Raw genomic sequence first — 19,169 nt, forward strand, 5'->3', positions numbered from 1 at the left:
TGCATGAAACAGGGTCTATGAGTAAATACAGCAGAAAGAAAGCAAACCCCTCCCAACTCTTAATTTTTTTTTCCTCCCCAAAACCCACCCGCAGTGTGTCAGTACATCCATCTCAGTTTCAGTTCAGGCAGGATTTGGCTTCACAGCCGAGGTATGTAGTGTCGCTCTCGCTTTCAGAGAGTCTAATGAGGTATTTTCTTTTCTGTTTTTTTTTTTTTTTTTTTTTTTTTTCCTGAAAAAGTCCCGTAGTCTTGTGCATTCTTCACGAATGAATCTTCTTTAAATTATCAGTGATTCCTTGCGGTTGTCACTTTGCTTCCTGAGAGAGATGCCCTCCAGAAGAGAGAGGCCAGTGTGAGGTCTGGGAACTACTTACTGATGAAGACGCCGTCCTACTGGACATTCAGGTGGAAGGATGCAAACCAGAATACGGGGTGGGGGTGACAAAATGGGACCGTGTAGCTGGGTTTGGAATGCCACAGTAGGTCTGATTAGAGACAGGGGGCTCAGGGTCTACTGGGCTTGTTGGTGGACAAGAGCTGCTGTTCCCCCCCAAACTTTGTGCGTTAAGTTGTTAAAAAAACAGGCCTGTGAGCAACTGGACTAAAAGTGCATCTCAATAGACAGAAATATTTTCAAAAAGTTAATTTATTTCAGCGCCTCAATTCAAAAAGTTAGATTTCTTACACAAAGAGTCAATATATTTCAAGTATTTACTTCGGTTAGTTTTGATGATTGTGGTTAATGGGCAGGGATGAAACCCAAAAATTCAGTTTCTCAGATAATTAGAATGTTAAATAAAATCCATAGCTTTTAGAGCACAAATTTCATGTTATGGTATCATAATAATGGGGCAGACTACGTACAGCACAGTTACTGACAGTCTAGCATTGTAAAAACATAAAATCTTACCAATTATTTTTGGTCGAGTTTCTAGTGCAAATATCTTAGTACATGTGGGAAAAAACAAAACGAAGTTAAAAGTAACTTTTCATCAAGACACATGGTTTGTTTTAAGTAAATAATTCCTTAATACTGATAATAAATTATTAGTTCCACATGCAGATTATTTCACTTATAGCAAGGGAAAAATGTCTTCATTATAAGTGAAATAATCTGCCAGTGAAAACAGGATATGAATATAAAGGAATTGTTTACTTAGCTTTATCTCATTTCAAATACACTAAATATATTTGCACTAGAAACTAGACCAATAATAAGTTTTGTAAGCCTATTACAAAACCTTTCGTGGATGAAAGTTAGCCACAAAAGCTCTTGGTAAAGAAGCTGGCATAATCTCATAATCTCAGCATAAGGTTAAGCATAGGGAAGACCAGAGGTAAGGAAAAAAATGTCCATTTAAGAGCTTGGGGAACTTTCACAAAATGTAGACTACAGCCTGGGTCAGGGCTGTAAGATCCACCGACACACAAAGACTTATTCAGGACATGAACAAGCCAGCTACCAAGAAATTTAGCTTGGCAGAACTTGGCACCTTTTCGCATTGCTTAAAGAACCAGTATGTGCCTTAATGAACACGGCATCACTGCGTTCGACTGGCCAGCAAACCGGCCTGACCTGAACTCCACTGAGACCCACCAGGGTGCTGTTACGTAAAAGATGAGAGACACCGGAGCCAATAATAGAGAGCAGCAGAGCCGCAGGCTGATCACCTCCCTGTCAGGTCGCATTGATGGGAGTAATTCATGCGAAAGGAGCTTCAACTAGGTATCGAGTGGACATATTTTTCAGTAGGCCTATATTTGTACATGAAATACTTTTTGTTTTTTTTTTCTGAGAAACTTGAAATATGTTTTTTTTGTCATTAGCTGAAAGCCATAATCATTACATTAACAGATACAAACACTTGAAATGCATGACTCTGAGGCGGTGGATTTCCCTTCTTGAATTAAATAACATTTTCAAAGATACTTGAATTTACTGAGGTGCTCCTGTATAGGTTAGTGCTTCCAACCTTTGTTAGGTCTTTTACTGAGGGTAGTTGTGAAATGAGGTATTTAATCTGCCGATCTACAGCATCATCTTTATCATTCACCAGTCTGAGTTCAACACGAGGCTACAGTGTGTTTCAGACCTGAGTGGCCTGGGTTGGAGGCCTATTGCTGTGAGGTGAGTGTGCTGTACATGAGGTTCTGTTGGTGAGAGATACCCGACTTCCCCTGATTGCAACAAGTTTAAACAGAATACAAAAATAAAGTTGATTCAGGTTAAATATTCTACAGCTCCTGAGGTAAAGACACCACTGCAGGTTACTTGATTTGAGGTATGTAAAAAGAGAAAAAAACTGAAAACAAAAATCATTCTAAAAACAAACAAACAAACAAACAAAAAATCAAAAAGACAACAAAATGTCAACAAAACCAACAAAATGTCCTAAAATAAAACTTTTCAAGTTCAGTTGTGAATACGCCTGTCAGTGGGTTTTGGCTGAGCTGATTGTGTTTAGCATGTACACTAGGATTAACAAGTGTATGAGTGTGTAGAATGTGTGTTTTGATTTGTGTATATCTATGCGTGTGATGAATTTAATGCAGAGAAGTGGGTTTTATGTGATATTCTGGGGCTCTATGTTCATGATTGGACAGCCAAAAGGTTGACAGGGTTGTTGAGGTATTTGTTGTGCAACAGTTTCTTATTCTTATCGGTTTCTCATTGTACTGTATATTCATGCTGGGGCCTTGCCGTGGAGCAGCGGCCTAGGGAGCGGGTACAAAGGAAAGCTCGAGTTAGGGGGAACTGCTGGGCGCCAGCTCGGCGGAGCCGGAGCCCTTGGAGGAGGAGGTGGAGGAAGGTGTGGGGCTGAGGGTCTGGGCCTGGGGAGCAGAGAAGCCAAAGCTTGAGCTGGGTCCAGCAGGGGATGATGAGGCGGCACTAGCAGCAACAACAGGCCCTGGTGCCCCGCCGGACTTCTGGGCAAACAGGGTTCCTGAATAAAACAAAGAATTTCCAAAGACTGTTTTTATCACTGCCAGAGTGAAAAGTACAAATTAAAGGTTCTGATCTTTTTCATACGCACCTGAGTAGATTGTGCCATTAACCTCCACAGATACAGTGATGCTGGCATTCCCATTTGTGGAGATGCTAAGAGACATATCCTGCTGCTTCTCATCTAAACCAACACAGAAGCACTTATTATTCCATTATCTGTTCACAGGACATGCTTATCACTTCAATCCCAATATTTTTTCAAACTAATTTTGTGAAGTGTAGTGAATACTACGGCTACGTTCATACTCCATGTGTTGATGCTCAATTCTGATGTTTTGCTGAAATTTGATTTTTTTTATTTTTAGTCACCTTCCATTCTGTTAATTAAATGCAATCACACTTCTGTGTAAACAATTAAAGACTCCAACGCCACCCGCAGACACAGAAGAATGGGCTGTTTTGATGTCACAGAACAACCCATTGTTTACAGAAGTAATAATGGAAAGGGCCATTTTTGGATCGATTTTAAGGTTTATTCAGTAATAGGAGCCAACAGTCGGTATCGTCACACGACAACACCACGAAGGAAACTAAAGAAAAGGAAGCACAAGTAAAGCAACAACCTTTTGACTGCAACTTCTTTAGAGATGTCTGTCTGGATGTGTAGTCAGAGCCAGGAATATGTTGCACTTCAGTGACACAGACTTTTTTGTAAGTTCATAAATTATCATTTTCAGTCGTTATTTACATCCTGGTTTAAAGTGACATGCAGATGTTTTGAAAACAATTGGACATGTAATCAGATTAGTACCACATATGGAAATGGCACAGATCAGAGTTTTTTGGGGTGAAAAGATGGGAAATGAGTTGTTCAGACTTCCGTGAAAAAGTTGGATATGGGTATGGATGTATGCTCAAAATAAATGTGTCAATGCCTGTCATACATGTGGAAGTCATTCAAATGTAAACTATCTATTTTGGCTGACTTATTTGACTGGAGCTGGACAGTATATCAAATTTCAGTTGGTTTGGTAAAATCAGTGTTCAATCGCAAAGAACTGCTTGGAAGGTTAGGATTGTTTTTCCAATGCCATGCAAACAAATTCTACATGCCAATAATATTTTTGGCTTGCTAAATATACTTTTACTACCCTTCACTCCCACACTGTAGATGTTATTCTTGCATAGCGTGGTGGGTCATTGTTAGTCAATATCATTACAGAAATAGCCAAAAGCTAGTGTCAGGAGCTACCAATACCAGAGGATGAACACTGAATCTGAGGTGGAAATAGAGCTAATGAAACCCTGGAGCAGAAACACATGTTGGCTTTGAGGAAGCAAAACGCCTCTTCTGACCCAATAGGGTTCAGTTCCTCAGTCTATTCATATCAGTTCTGGTGTTAGAAAATCACAGGTAACATTTGTTTCTAAATTGTTCTGAATTCTTCCTGTTTTTCTCCCTCTGACTGAAGAAGTTCAAAGCTTTAAAGCTTGTTTCTTTACTCTCCTGAGAAGATGGCAAACCACTGATGACTATTAGTTCTTTAATCAGTTTAATTAATATTGTTGAAATTCAATCTCCCAGCCATTAACGTCCTCTTTTAGCTTCCATAGGTACCAGATAGTGTAGAATCAACATCGTCAGTTTGTGTGTCTCTTTTTTCCATTTTAAATTAAATCATTAGTAAGTAGACTCAGTGATTAAAAAGAACAATAATTCTCAATTTTGTAAATTAATTCTTGGAATATGTCAATGTTACTTATGGCAAATGTGAAATTATTTTTGACTGAAATTAAATAAATGGATTTTTTTTAATTGTTGATAGGAATGGTGTAATAGGGAGGAAATAATTAATCCTTCAAACCAATTTTTTGATAGATTGTGGGATTGATTAATTTATAACGACACAGGAAAAACAAAGTCACTATTTACAAAATTTCAAAAAATATTTTTCACAACCTTGGCGGCGCTGACCTCTGGTGGTGATGGTGGGGGCTCCCAAGCGCAGATTCATGGGCATCTGGGATGCCATGGCCAGCAGGTTATGTTGGAAAGCCTGCTGCATGAGGCGCTGCTGCTCCTCTGCCAGGCGGGCCATCTTTCTCTCCGGCCCCTCTCCTCCCCCGCTGGTCTCCAGTTTTTCTCTGAGCTGCTCCAGGGTGGCTGCTCTCGCCAAACCAGCCACCTGCTGCTGACCCAGAGACAGCGCAAGAGGAGGTCTTGCGGCCATGATTGCAGGGGTCAGGTCTTCTAAATTATTTACAAACAAACAAACAAAAAAAAAAGCAAGTGTACATACAAATATGTTTAACAATCGTGTTGTAAAACTGAAACAGGAACAGAAATCAATTCAATGTGAACAGCTGCTGTGTGATCCTGAATATAACGATGGTTCAGATTTTTTATTTTTAGTTTTCGCTATTATTCTTATACTGCTTATGGCTTTACTTTCTTTCTTTTTTTTTTTTCAGATCGTCAGCGAGTTCATTGAATCCAGACTTTAAGACTATGAGTATAAGACAATTCTGCACTGGTTTATGTCACACAGAGCCCGACAGCTATTACAGAAGCTCAAATACTCATCATACATGACCACTTAAAGTAAAGAACTTGAACAGCTCATTACTCAAGTCAAACCAAAGACACTGCTAGAGGTCAACACCTCACATTCCAACCAAGGCTAAGCCACATCAGATAAAACAACAGCGTAATGACAGTTATCAGCAGGAGTCCTCTTAATGTGAAACACAAGCTTCAAAGTTCATAAAGTGGCCTCCCCTGTGTGGGAAACATGTTATTTATCATTAAAGAGGAGGGGGCTCCCAGTAGCCTTGGGCAGAAAAGGTTCGCAATGGACTCTTAAACACCTGGATGGATGACATGAACTTGCTCTGACAGTCGCATTCAAACAGTAAAAATGCACACACACGTTTACGGGGTGATGCAGTATAGAGAACAGCTGAAATGTGACAATGTTCCTAAAATTTTTCTTATAGCAGTAGGTAAAGTGACATTATGAATTTTATTCATTTTTGGTAGTTTGATGAGCTTAAGAATCTTTTCAGGAGCAGATTTTCTCACAAATTTACGTCAGGGTCAGACTCCGAAATGCTCAGAGAAGTGTCAAAAACAACAACAAAAGAAGTTCATCCAAGACTCTGTTGGAGTTAGTTGATATGTAAAAACTAAAGTAAAAAAACAAAAAACTGTACAACTGGAGAATAATAATACTAATAAATAACAATACTAATAAATAATAATAATAATAATAATAATAATAATAATGAATGGCTTTTTATGAAGGGTTGAACAACAAAAAGCACCACGCTTGGCAAAAATCAAAGCGTACATAAGCACCACAGCACAGTGATTCTGAGGTCATGATCTGAGCTTGTTTTACAGCCGAGTCTCTTAGTATAAAGAAAGAGATCAAGAGATTAGTCAGTAATCTGGCTGCTCAACAGGAGAATGATGCCAAACAGAAAATCTATATCATAATGGTAGCAGAGGTGTGATGTCCAAATTTGGCAATGAAACTGTGAAAAGATTCAAAAGGCTGAAATTCTAACAAAAATGCACCACAGTAAGAAAAGAATCAAGGTTCTTTGCAACTATGTGAAGGACTATATGGGCAAGATGCAGTTATCAAACACAGCGATAGAGGGCAGTATTTCTCCATCAATAAGCATCTTGGCACAAGACAGACTTGAGCCATTTTTTCCACATCAAAGCAGCTAAACTCTCCCAAGTAGTAATTTACCCAACCTATAAAGTCATAATTGATTTGCATCTCCCCCCTTCCAGCACCATTAAAAACTGTTTGGAAGCATGTGTGTTTTAAAGTGGAAAAATCTTAAGCACTTTACCTTCAAACCTTTTTCTTAAGTTTTCCAGATTCATATTGCAGAAGTTGAACCAAATCTGTCATGCTCTAGAACTTAAATAACATTATTCTGTGCAAGTTGAAAGCGCGGACCTTTCTTCAGAGAGGGTCCTGGAGAAGCCTGCAGGCCATTGAGGGCGACTGAGGTCCCGGCGCCAAGGCCTGCCAGATGCATCTTGGGAGGTGAGAGGATGTGGGGGGCCGTGCTTGGAGAAGGCGAGAAGCGGAAGAGGCTGCTGCTGTAGCTGGGACGACGGCCCTCGCGTCGGTTACTGTCGATGGCGGCTTGCAGCTCGCCTGGGGAGCTGAGACCTTTCCTCTCGCACTCGTACGGGTACAGGTATTTCATGTACCTTCGCAAGAAAATGCAAAGTTATTGTTCGACTGAGAGAAAGCCTTCCATCAAAATCAAGCATGTGAAAAATGCACTCGTGCGTAATGTGTTTGGAGTGCAAGTATGGTTTTTATTTAAAGAATGTGTTTTGTGAGCATATAGAACTTTGTTTACCCAGTAATGCATTTTTCTTTAAATTAACTTTCCCAAATAATGTTGCTTTGCAGCTGAAACAGCACGTCTCATTAGGCGAAGCCATTTTTCTTCTTAAGAAATACAGTCCGCAGGAAATATTTAGATGTTTTTAACTTTTTTGCACGTTTTTGTAGCACAAGAAACATCCACTTCAAAAGTTACACAGTGTGTAAGACCAACATTAAGTAATAAAGACTTCCACTCATTCAGCTTTATAGAGTAATCTTTTTCTTATGGAGTGTTTCTCTACCAGCTTTGGACATCTAGAAATTGAAATGTTTGCCCTTTCCCATTTACATTTAAAGCAACAAACCATAAATTTTGAAGTCTTGCAGCAGATTACTAAGTGGATTTAGCTCAGGACTTTGACTATCCCATTCCAAGCAGTGAAAATACTTTGATCTAAACCATCTTATTGTGCCCATCTTCTCATCAAATCGAAACAATTTCCTTGTTCTGGCTGAATAAAACCAACTACATAGCAAGATGGGACTAAGGACATTCAGGATAATGTGGTGAGATAATTAATTTGGACACAGAGGATTTAGAATGAAGATCAAAAGTTTGAAGTTTGTTAAGAGATCAAACCAAAGTTTGTGGCCATAAAGCGACAAAACACAGGAAAGTTTAAAGAGTATCAGCATGTTTTTCTACTATTCTTATTTGATTATCTAAATTAAACAAGATGTCCAAAATATATCCAGCATAGTTTAGACACTTGGTTATCAAATTTTGAAAACTTACATTAGCTTTTTTTCCTTCCCTAATTCCATTCCCTTATGCACTTAACTCTGTTTCTGATGAAGTGTGATTTTATTTTTCAGAACGTCTGAATTTATAGCAACACCTGGAACAATGATTTTGTTTGACAGGCTGAACTGGAAACATACTTGGATCACATCACTGCAGCTCTAGATTTATGCTCCATTATGTTTTCCATCCCATAAAGGAAGGAGGGCATAAACCGGCAAGAGCAGCAGTTTCTATCATGTAAAGTAGGCGAGCAATACTGTATAAGAACCTGTCAACATAAAAAATATACATCATGTTTCTTAAAGTGTAAGAAGATAAAGAGGTGTTACTTCTACTGATGGGTTTCCATAAAAAAATAGGTTTAGTCTTGGCTAAATGTGTAAGCCGTCAGTCCAACCCCACCTTAGTCACGTTGTACTCTGACCCAAATAACATCGATAGATCACACAGATCAATGAGCTTTGGGTGTGATGTAATGTCATGGAGATCCAAATAAACACAAAGAGAGGAAATTATTTTCCCACATGTGTGTACAAACGCACATTTACTTCAGCAGGGTGTAAACAGAGCTTTTCCTCAGCTTTGCACACGACCATCAATTAACCCAGCCAAAGCATGGTTCCCTTTGTTGTCTGTAAAGACAGCTGCACTGATTAAAACGGGGAGGAGATCTCATCTAAAAGACATGCGTCACACGTGAGCGCACCTTAATACTGCACGCATACATGGGAAAGGTGTTTGCTTCCAGTTTGAAGGTTACTCGCTTGACGTTCTTAACTTAGTTCCAGCAGATGAAAGTAATTTGTTTCCTTTCCAAACAGACAAAGACTTACTGTGTGCGCAGAGTGAAAGCAGCGCTGGTGATGGATGTGGGCAGGTTGAGTCCCTTGGTGATTTCTCTCCAGATCTTCTTGTTGATAACCTCCACAAGGCCGCCTTTCTCCGTTACCAGCTTGTAGAGCATGTACAGATCCAGGACCTGCTTGGCCATGATAGGAATACGATTGACCGGGGTTCCTACAGAAAATATATAAACGAGGTACATCAATACAGTATCAATTATTTATGTGATTTAGAATGTCTTGAGGAACGGTGACCGGTTTAGGAGCCATCTAGGCTTTTTCTGCAGACAGAATGCCAGAACAAGAAGAATCCTGCCATTAGCTCATCAAACAATCAATGCTAAAACACCTAGGATTATTTTTGACCTCTAAATCCTGTTCTAAGTGCTACTAGCTACTAGGATGATAACAAAACGAGAGTGGTGAGCTGGCTGCTCCGCACATCCATTAAAATTGGCTTGAAAACAAATTAGCTCCGTTAAGGCAATCTGGCTTGACCTGGAAAAGGGGATTCACAAACAACACAAAGCAAAGCTGCTCGAGACTTTTGATACAGATGCATTAATCTTGTGAGCAGCTTATTTGCAGTGAAGCTCGTAGAGAACGTGTGCAGTGGGAAAACGAGGTGGAGGCGGAGGAGGGAGGAGCACCGGCCGCTTCCCATATGTGACGGTATCAAATCAAAGTGCAATAGGCAATAGTGTAAGCATTAAATGGGAGGAGGGGACTGGGGATTGTGACAACCTAATAATCCTTAAGAACCAGTGGGGAGGAAGGGATGTGGGCTCCAGGATAGGCTGGTATAATGAAGCTCATTTAGAGGATTGCGCCGAGTAAATCCACACCCCTCTGTGTAAGTGCCGGACCCAGCGCATGGAGATGTGCAGATTTGCCCTCATAGGTAATGCCAACCAATCCTTTAGCCCCTCCTTGGACTGCTCTTAACCTGGGCTCATTAATGACTTTATAAAATAGCAGCGTGATCGGACCATACAGATTAGCCCTGATTCATTTTCTTAAGTTAGTAACATGTCTTTAAGCCATGTGCAAGAGGCCAAGGTGAGCACATGGTCCTGTGGAGTGGAGATCAGAAAAGCAGCTCTGACCCTCTGAACATGCCTTAGTCAATGCCAGTGTTTGGGAGACAAGCTGATTTCTAGTTAGGAGGCGTGTTGGATGCATTTGAAAAGAGTTAAACGAGCTTAATCATTGAAATACAAACAGGAAAATGAAGGTGCAAATAAAAAACAAAGTAAATAAGTATGCAGAGTGATTGGACTTTTTTGCAATGTTCTGTATTACAAACACAAACTTCAATGTATTTTATTTGGATCTTGTATGATTTACCAATGCAAGGTAGTGCTTAGTTAGGAAGTGGAGGAAAACGGATGCATAGTTTTCAAATTTCCCACAAAATGAACCCGGCCTTATAATCAGCCCCCAGTCAAAGTAAAAAATAAAAATAAAAATTTGCAGAAACACTTCCTACAGCAAATCCAGTTAAAAGATTTTTTGAGGAAATGGCATAACTAGCTTAGCATATGGAGAGGCAGATTTTTTTTCTCCACAATTCTGATCTCCACAGGTCAGTCACATTTAAAAGAGACCATCTATGAAGATTAGACTTTAGCTATTGCCAAATTTATTAATGGACTTTGAGTAGGCCACTACATCCATGCAAAAAGGTGAATGTCCACTCCCATCTCATTTGTTTGCTGCCTCTAATAAGTGTCCTTGCAGTATCACAATGCATGTTTTACTGTTGAGATGTCTTGTTTAGGGTGGTAGGCAGCATTAATGTTTGATGGAAATGTTTTGCATGTAGTCCAGAAGGTTCAAATTTGTTCTCATCTGATCAAACCATGTTCTTAGAAACCATGAACCTTTTATTAGTTTCTCTGATTAACTCTCTTCTTGCCTGGCCTGTCAGTTTAATTGGGCATGCATGTCTTGGTAAGTTTACCTTTTCCCCATTTTCAGATGGTCAATTGACCCTAACCACATCATAATCTTGTCCACAATTTTTCTCCATGACTTGTCTGCTGTGTTCTTTGGTCGTGGAGGTTGCTCAAGTGCACACCACACTTTTCAGATTTTTATTTCTAAAAACCTTTGAAACCATGCCTCTTTTTTTCTGCTACTTCTTGTTGGTCTGTCGCATTACATTTCAATAAAATATAATTAAGTTTGTCATAATTTCTTTATCCAAATACATACCACTTAAGAACAATATCGTTAGAGAAACATAGTAATCAAATGGGATGTTGCTTATATTCAGAAAATATTTTATTATTAAGTAACAACAAGTTGTTTTTTAATTAGGAAATTAATTTAAAACTATTTTAAGCTCTTATATGGATATGTCAATATAGTTTTGTTATTAGTTATTGAATTAAATTTGGTAAAATTCAGAAGCAAAATAATAGTTTGAAAGCAAATGATATTTAGAAACTGTGTTAATGTGGAATCAACGTCACAATAAATCTTTTAATCTTGTAATGCCATCTTGCTTCCAATTTGCTTCATCAGTGGCCAAGGAAGCTAGAAAGACGGCACACACCCCAAAAAAAAAACCAAAAACAAAAAAAAAACACTTTTTGCTTCTGGGAACACGCAAAATTTCCAGAACAAACCCAGCTTCAAGCTGCAAGTGCTTTGTCAGTCATCTAATGCAGCGTTGGACATCAATCCTGCATTAAACAATTAGTACAACTACAGGGGTCAGAGATCAGCCAGGGGTTATTGATGTGTGAATTAAACTGCAGGTCAGCAGGAAGCCATGTTTTCATACTGGCCTGCTCGTGAACAATGACAGAACAACAAATGAGACACAGGAGCGCTGGCCCCAGAGTGACAGGCCAGCAGTTAGTTAGCTTTTAATTCACGTCTGTGCCTTTGTCACCATCTGCTGTCAAATCAAAATCTGATTTTGTGTAGTGGCTGTAGCCATAGGGAAACTCAAAATGTTTCATATTTTATGCAAAACAGAACAAAGCTTGCAGTGCGAATACGGTCAGCTACTGCATCTTTATATCTAAAATGGTTTAAGGTTCAAATTCTGATTACCTCACAAGAAAGCCCTGAGGAAAGCAGTTACAACAATATCATAATTGAACAAAAATCACATTCACAGCACTTGGTCAATTAGGGAGAGACTTCCCGTGTTTGAAAGAGCCAGTGCACCGCCTGGCTTTGCTGTCCAACATCTGCCGTTTCAAACCCTGGAGACATCCAGCTCTAATTAGAGCAGCCCAAAACATGTCTTTTGATCAGTAAAACACACCACCTCTGCCCCATAGCTGCTCTAAATGGCTGTTTTTATTCACACATAAAGCGTATTGCCAAATGCTGTTGAGAAAGCCGGAGATACAATATGATGATCGAGGCTTCTGGAAGGCAAACTGCTGGATGCTTCATCTCTCTGTGAAGCACTGATTTGACCAGCCGCTTGCTCTGAGCCAATCTGTAATTGGCTGCAGGCCTCACCTCCCATCATCCTTTGCCCCGGACTGATTTTCCCCCAGGGACAGGACCATCAGGAGCCTAGTGATTAATGGCACCAGGGGTTAGAGGTCGCTCTGGTGGGAAGTGCCGAGGCTGAGGGCCCCTGAACCACTCCCTAAGTCCTTCCTCAAATGTCCACAGCGAGCACCAGAGCCACACGGCTGATCTTCAAAAGGCTGGCCTTCAGGAAGAAAGCAGGCAGCAGCCCCTTTGAAGGATTCATATTTGGAAGTGTGTGGGTGTGAGAATGATCAATACCTTCATCCTATGGTGTATGCCTGCAAACTGCATTATATAATGAATTTTTGTCTCTGAAAAACTCACAGTAAAACATGTAACCAGGTGTAAACCCATTCTGCCAATCGGAGAATGAAGCGAATTATCAGTACACAAGAAAACTAAACAAAAGAGCTGCTTGTTTGACTAAAACAAATGTTATACAGTGAGCCCATCAAAAACAAGGTCATTTCATCTGACCTTTGCCCTATTTTTAGCTGGAAACAGCTGTTCACATTAAAATTGACTCTATAATAAATCAATTGGGCGCCCCTGATGCCAGTGGTGGTAAATTAAATATTGCTGACTTCTCTTGATGGGCATTCTTTAAATAATTATGAGACGAGGCGACAGCCTTACAGCGGCCAACACACAGGAAATGAATTTTTTACTGAATGAGAGTGCTGGCCGGTGTTAGGTTTCACTGCCATCTACTGTGAAGAGCAACAAAAAAATGAAGAAAACAAAACAAATCATCCCTTACTGCTTGCTCATTGTTTTTTTATGTCATAATCAAGACAAAAATCTTACAAAAAACCCCCCATATAGAAATGGGTAAGACAGAAAGGAAAAAAATGGGGTAAAATGTGTCCCTCTGCTGCCTTTATAAGGAAAAGAAGGACAGATGAAGGAAAAGGAAGGGGGAGGTGTAGTAGTTAGCCAGCTGGAGAAAGACTGGATTATGGCTGTAAGGAAGGTGTCAGCCAACACAAACAGCCCCTGGCCTCATGGCAGCGTCTGAGTCTTTAAGAGCACCGACATCCCACCACCCATCCACACCTTCCTCCTCGTCTTCCTCGCTACCCCAATCATGACATCAACAAGTAGATCAAACCCAACCGTAATTATGTCGACATTCACATTCTTTTACAAATCCAACTGATGAGAAAAGGTTTGAAGTTTGCAACATTTTTTTCCATACAAACTGTGTCAGTCTCTGGGATTGATTCTACAGGTAAAGGTAATTTTATTTATATAGCACATTTTCAGCAACAAGGCAATACAAAGTGCTTTGTATGACAGCAGAACCAACCACTGACGCAGCTGCTGTTATTTCAAACCGTATTACAGTCAGGACATTCCCAATACACTTGTAAAATGCATTTACAATCATGATTTTTGGACCCAGTAAATAAAAATAAATAAATTAAAAGTATGAAACATGACTAGATCACATTGGTTTCCATGGAAAATATACTGCTCAAAAAATAAAGGGAACATTTCACTTTAATTTTGTGGCTCCAAATCCAGGCCTCCATTGGTTAATAAATTTGATTTCCATTGATGATTTTTGTGTGATTTTGTTGTCAGCACATTCAACTTTGTACACAACAAAGTATTCAATGAGAATATTTCATTCATTCAGATCTAGGATGTGTTATTTGAGTGTTCCCTTTATTTTTTTGAGCAGTGTATATCCATATATGGTACTACCACACATGAATGCTAATGTAGAGGACGTAATGGCAAGAACATACTCTACGTTATTGCCATTACGAGTATGTTACGTGGGACAGAAATGTTTCTTGTCAGAGCAAAGCAGACACGTTTCTCTTCACTCACCAAACAGTCTATTTGTTGGAAACACTTTTTCCCCCAGAATTCTGAAACAACTAGAGCGCCGAGAGAATGTCTGACTGCAGATGCTATCTGCGTATTTTAGCTCCCAACCACTACATGTGTAGCATTAGCTGGAAGGAATTTTTCTTCAAAAACAAATGGTCTGTTGTTATGTGAATGCCTGTAAACTGGCTTACAGAGTTTGAATGTTATAAAGGTGATCTTGGAAAAGTTTTTAACAACTACGTAACAGCACTGCAGTTAAGTTCACGCACTGATTATGTGGAAGAAAATGAGACTTTCACAATCACAGCACTGCTCCCAAAAAGAGAACAAACTATTGCGGTGACATGGTTGTATGGAGAAATCACATTCATGGTTATTAGATTAACTATGCCTACCACAGTAAGTAATAAATTAGTTAATTGCATGATAAATTAAAACAAGCATGATTTATCGTATTTCTCTTTTTTCTCTCTCTCCTTCTACTAAAAACTGGATGACAAAATTCTTCAGTCTGGTGATTCGGTCTGAACTAGCCATTTTTGTTGAAGAGCAATTTGTGTTGACAAAAACACCATAATTCATTTTTTTTTTCTATTTTTGTTGCTCTTTTATGTATTTTGGATATTTAAAATATTTTTCAGTTCCAGTGTCAAATGCTGATTAGATTTTAAAGTTTATTGATCGCCAAGAATGTGTACTTGCATTACTATGCCATTAGTATATATTCCTTGAAAATATTCTCAAACTGACAATATTGTAGTTCATAGCAATAACTTCTGGGACAATTAATTGTACAGAAATATTTGTTACTGTTACCTAAAAGAGCTGGTTTCTTAAGTCTCCTCATTACTGTCATCAGCAATTCTCCTGACTTTCTCATCATCACATAACTTGTATAAATTTTAAATTTTTGACCAAAAAAGTAAAAATACTGCTACGCTTATCTTGACATCATTGCTCTTAATGCTAGCTTTTTCTATTTCATGCTTCCTACCTTTTATTTTACTATTTTTAGACATGGAAATAAATATTGTGCCCTACAAGTCTGAACAAGAATTACATAGGGAAACTGTCTTTCAAAAATCCTCTGCAAAGACGATTCTTTTAAAACGTCATATCCATCTCATTGTTCTGCTGTCAATAAGAGAAAAATATTAAAGATTAATAAGCTTTCATTCCTCATAATTAAAGGCAAAAATATTCACAAAATTATTGGTTGATTTCTAGCGAATATCCACTGACAACCGTCCAAATTCTTTAACATCAAACACAGAGACACTAACAGAAGAGAGGAGCGTCTGGTTTCCACATGCTGGGAGTTTACTTTATGCATGCAGACCCCGGCTGTTAAGTTTATACGTTCTTATGTCGGGCCACCATATTGTCAGGACCCTGCTGTATGCCAGGGGATGTTTGTTTTATTTTTAATGCACGGTCGAGGACATAAAAGGTAAAAAAGCTTTGAGTGCATGGAATTTGCTATCTTTAGTGCAGGCAGAGCCACCACTTGAATGACAACCCAATTCATATCATGTGTTAAGATATCCACCCCTCCACATAAGGGAAGTTAAATGTAATGTAACACTATATAGATACATTGCTATTCTGAGCATGATTTAAAGCTACAGCTGGTTAACACACACACAGCGACATACAGAGAAGGTGAGGGACTGCCTTCTCTTAAAGTCTTCAATATAAGCCAGTCAATAATCTCCACAGATCTGGCTGTATGAGATAGAGGGCTCCTGTCATGTCAATATGTTCAAAAAATCTTTACTAACACAGGCAGAAAGGTGGGTAAATGGAAAGAGGAACTGCTGACGAGAGGGGGGGGGGAAGCATGAAATGTGTTGATGGTTGAATATGATCCACACCGAGATAAACCCTAAAAAAAGAAAAAAAAGAGCAACTCCTTTACCTAATGACTTTTATGTGCATTTAGGCAAGTCGAGCAGGTTTTACAACTCCAGAAATGTTAAAGCTATGTGCATACATACATGTGAATTATAAAGGCATTATAAAGCAGCGTAGTTTCCTTCATTAGTGAAGTATTGGAACAAGATGTCAGATTACTTCACAAAGACAAATATTTTTTATACCCAAGCACTTCGCAATATCTCTCTATTTTATCAATCAATAAATTCATTCATTTCAGCACCAGTCTGGCTTTCTTTTAGGAATAAAATCCAACAGATTCTTCTCTTCAAGTTGTGTCAACAAGGCCAATACTAAGGAGGAAAACGGTAAACAGTCAATAATGGAGGAAGCTGTATTTACTAAAGAGAGGGCCAGTTATTACACTGAGCAGGCGGTAAATAAAAGAGCTGTCTGTCAGGGTGTGAAAAAAAAAAAACTAAGAAAATCTGACATCTCTCCAAACAAAGGTCAACACTGGAGTCTTCTGACAATAATAACTGAATTGTATGCATAAAAAAAGAAAAAAATAATAATTGACATAATTCTTAGAAATAAAGTTACCAGCTTAGTCCACTGTTGTCAAAATGAACAGCATATGTATTAATTTAACAACAAAAAAGCTCGCTTTACAGGACGTGGTTCCACTTAACAGTTTTACTCTGCTCCATTTTCCATTGCAGAGCTCCTTAATGGAGACAGAATCAATGTGCAACTTTTTGTATGTGTGGGTTTATTAGATCGAACTAATTCAGCTGTGCAAAAATGACTTCAAAGTGAAGAAAATAAAGGACCACACAGACTTTTTAACAAGTTTGAGACAGACTTTTAACTCATTAGCCACAGAAAATGTTTTGCAAGTGATTTATAATGTCTCAGTGCGACAGAGTTCATCTCTGCACAGTGGAGGAAAAAAAAGAATTGATCTTAAAATCCATATTTGCAGTTAATAAACATGCTCATGCTCATTACTCATGCGGAAAATATTCAATTTCGGTGGACAAATGAGATGCCTGTGATTTATGCTGTGAATTGTGTCGCAGATTTTCAGATGACTTCATTAAACAAGGAAGTGTTTCAGCGTGACAGTTGTTAAAGTATTGATGATTTCAAGCAGCCTGCAGTGTTTCCATGTCACAATGCAGAGCTTTGAAAAGTATGTGTGACTTTATCCACTTTGGGAACGCATTTTGTGGTTTGACAAAAATCAAATTTGGAATATCACACCAATCAGGGAATCATGATGGTGTATGTGGTCTATGATGGCTTTTCTGCTTTTCTTCAAGGCCTGGACAACTTTCTGTATTTGTAGAAACCACAGAAAAAAATCCTGAAGGAGAAACTTGTCATTCCTCTTTCACTTATACAAGAGAGGAATGACCTAGAGCACAACTGCAAGTCCACTTCTAAACTTTAGCCTTTGTGTAAAAAACACTTAAACACTTAAATAAGTAAAACTTCACAGAAAATGCTAGTTAATTTGTAATCTACATAGTTATTACAATCTTAATATTGACTTTGTGCAGCACTAATTTAGATTATTTGAATAATCAATAAATTGAATAAGTAGTAGACAGATTTCTTGACTAAGTTACTGTCTACAAAAGGAGAACCAAACAAAGCCTTCTTGTGCCACAGCTTAAACCTTGTAATGAGAAAGCTCTAATGGAGTTTTAACAATGAGCCGACATTAATCCTAAAAATTGCTGTTGGCAAAGAATCTACAAGTGAATTGTTCAACTGAGTGATGAGTCAGGGAGTTTCTTTCTGGGAGTTATTACAGCGAGCCAGCAGCCAGTAAATAAAAGAGCTGTCTTGTGCGGTGTAAAGGAGAGAAAAACTGGCGAGGCTCCAAACAAAGGTCAGCTGCTGCAAATCTCACTGTGTCTAGTCAAATCATTGGGAAGCCTGTCAGGCTGCACACAATGACACCATTAGCAACTGAATTGCATGATTAGAAGCTTTTCCGCTGCAATTTGGCAGTAAATCGTTCTTACCCATAAAGACGATAGATTTGTTTTCCATTTTTTTATGCTGCGAGCAGTGAAACCTTGACAGGTTTTCCAAGTACTTTAAAAATAGTGCTAGATGTCAGTAGTTGCACAAAAAGGAGAAAGAAAGGGAGAAATATGACTCCTTCTCCATGGGTCATAACGATGGGTCACCTGGTGAAATAGGGGGGGAAGGGGGATTGAAAAGGTTGGATGGCACGAAAAGTGAGATGGCCTCTCCAACTGTAACCCAAGTCCCGTCAGTCCCCTGAGACCCGGCAGATCAACTGACAGGACCCCAATCAGCAGCAGAGGGTATGGAGCCAAATGAGAGATGGATGGGTGAATGCATGGCTGAATGGACATACTGAAGGATGGCCAAAGTGTAATCAGACACAAACAGCTACACAAACAAGTTGTAGAGTATTTTCATTAGACCAATTATCTCAGGAGAAAGTCCAGAGAAGCACTGAAAAGAAATTTTCCAACAAATTGCAGGTGCTGTTAAGGGAACCTACAAATAATGCGTAATGCCAAACTCCATAAAATATTCTCCTGCCTCTGGGGATTTTTATGTGTAGTTAACAGAAACAATCTATTTTCAAGACATATTTATTTGAAACCTTTAACTTGGGGCTTGTGTTTAGTAGTGATATTGCTTCAATACAATCTTGCCTATGTTGTGAAGCGTACCGGTCCGTACCACAGTGATACCCACAGAGACTGCAAACAAATCTAACAGAGGTCACTAAGGTCAAACACTTCAATTTTAGTTTAATCAGAAATCAAGGTCGTCTCTGTGGCTTTTTGAAAACTGTGATCTGGCTTTTTGTCTTGCTTTTGAAGTAATAATCTTCTGAGTGCAGATATTAATGGAGCTTAAAACACATTTTCTTACCTCTTTTCTTTCTATGATGTGCAAGAGCAATCAGAGACCATTCAACTGGCCAAACATATTATT

The 19,169-nt window shown here is 38.9% G+C and overlaps 1 protein-coding gene across 3 annotated transcripts in view; it reads right to left on the reverse strand.

The window, feature by feature from the left end:
* Window positions 1-1,133: 1,133 nt before the first annotated feature.
* Window positions 1,134-19,169, reverse strand: part of LOC106949855 (AT-rich interactive domain-containing protein 3B) — a 63,891-nt gene continuing 45,855 nt past the window's right edge. For 2 of the 3 annotated variants that reach the window (XM_015036392.1, XM_015036394.1), the window contains exons 5-9: window positions 8,949-9,132; window positions 6,927-7,186; window positions 4,910-5,200; window positions 3,038-3,130; window positions 1,134-2,947 (exon numbers count right to left, since the gene is read on the reverse strand). In XM_015036392.1, coding sequence (XP_014891878.1) covers window positions 2,748-2,947; window positions 3,038-3,130; window positions 4,910-5,200; window positions 6,927-7,186; window positions 8,949-9,132 — 1,028 coding nt within the window. In that variant the 3' untranslated portion in view covers window positions 1,134-2,747. The remainder of the gene's footprint in view (window positions 2,948-3,037; window positions 3,131-4,909; window positions 5,201-6,926; window positions 7,187-8,948; window positions 9,133-19,169) is intronic. The other variant, XM_015036393.1, reaches the window with a different exon arrangement.

Source organism: Poecilia latipinna, unplaced genomic scaffold, assembly GCF_001443285.1.
Source record: "Poecilia latipinna isolate Pla-1442-1.1 unplaced genomic scaffold, P_latipinna-1.0 Scaffold367, whole genome shotgun sequence".
Taxonomy (NCBI): Eukaryota; Metazoa; Chordata; class Actinopteri; order Cyprinodontiformes; family Poeciliidae; genus Poecilia; species Poecilia latipinna.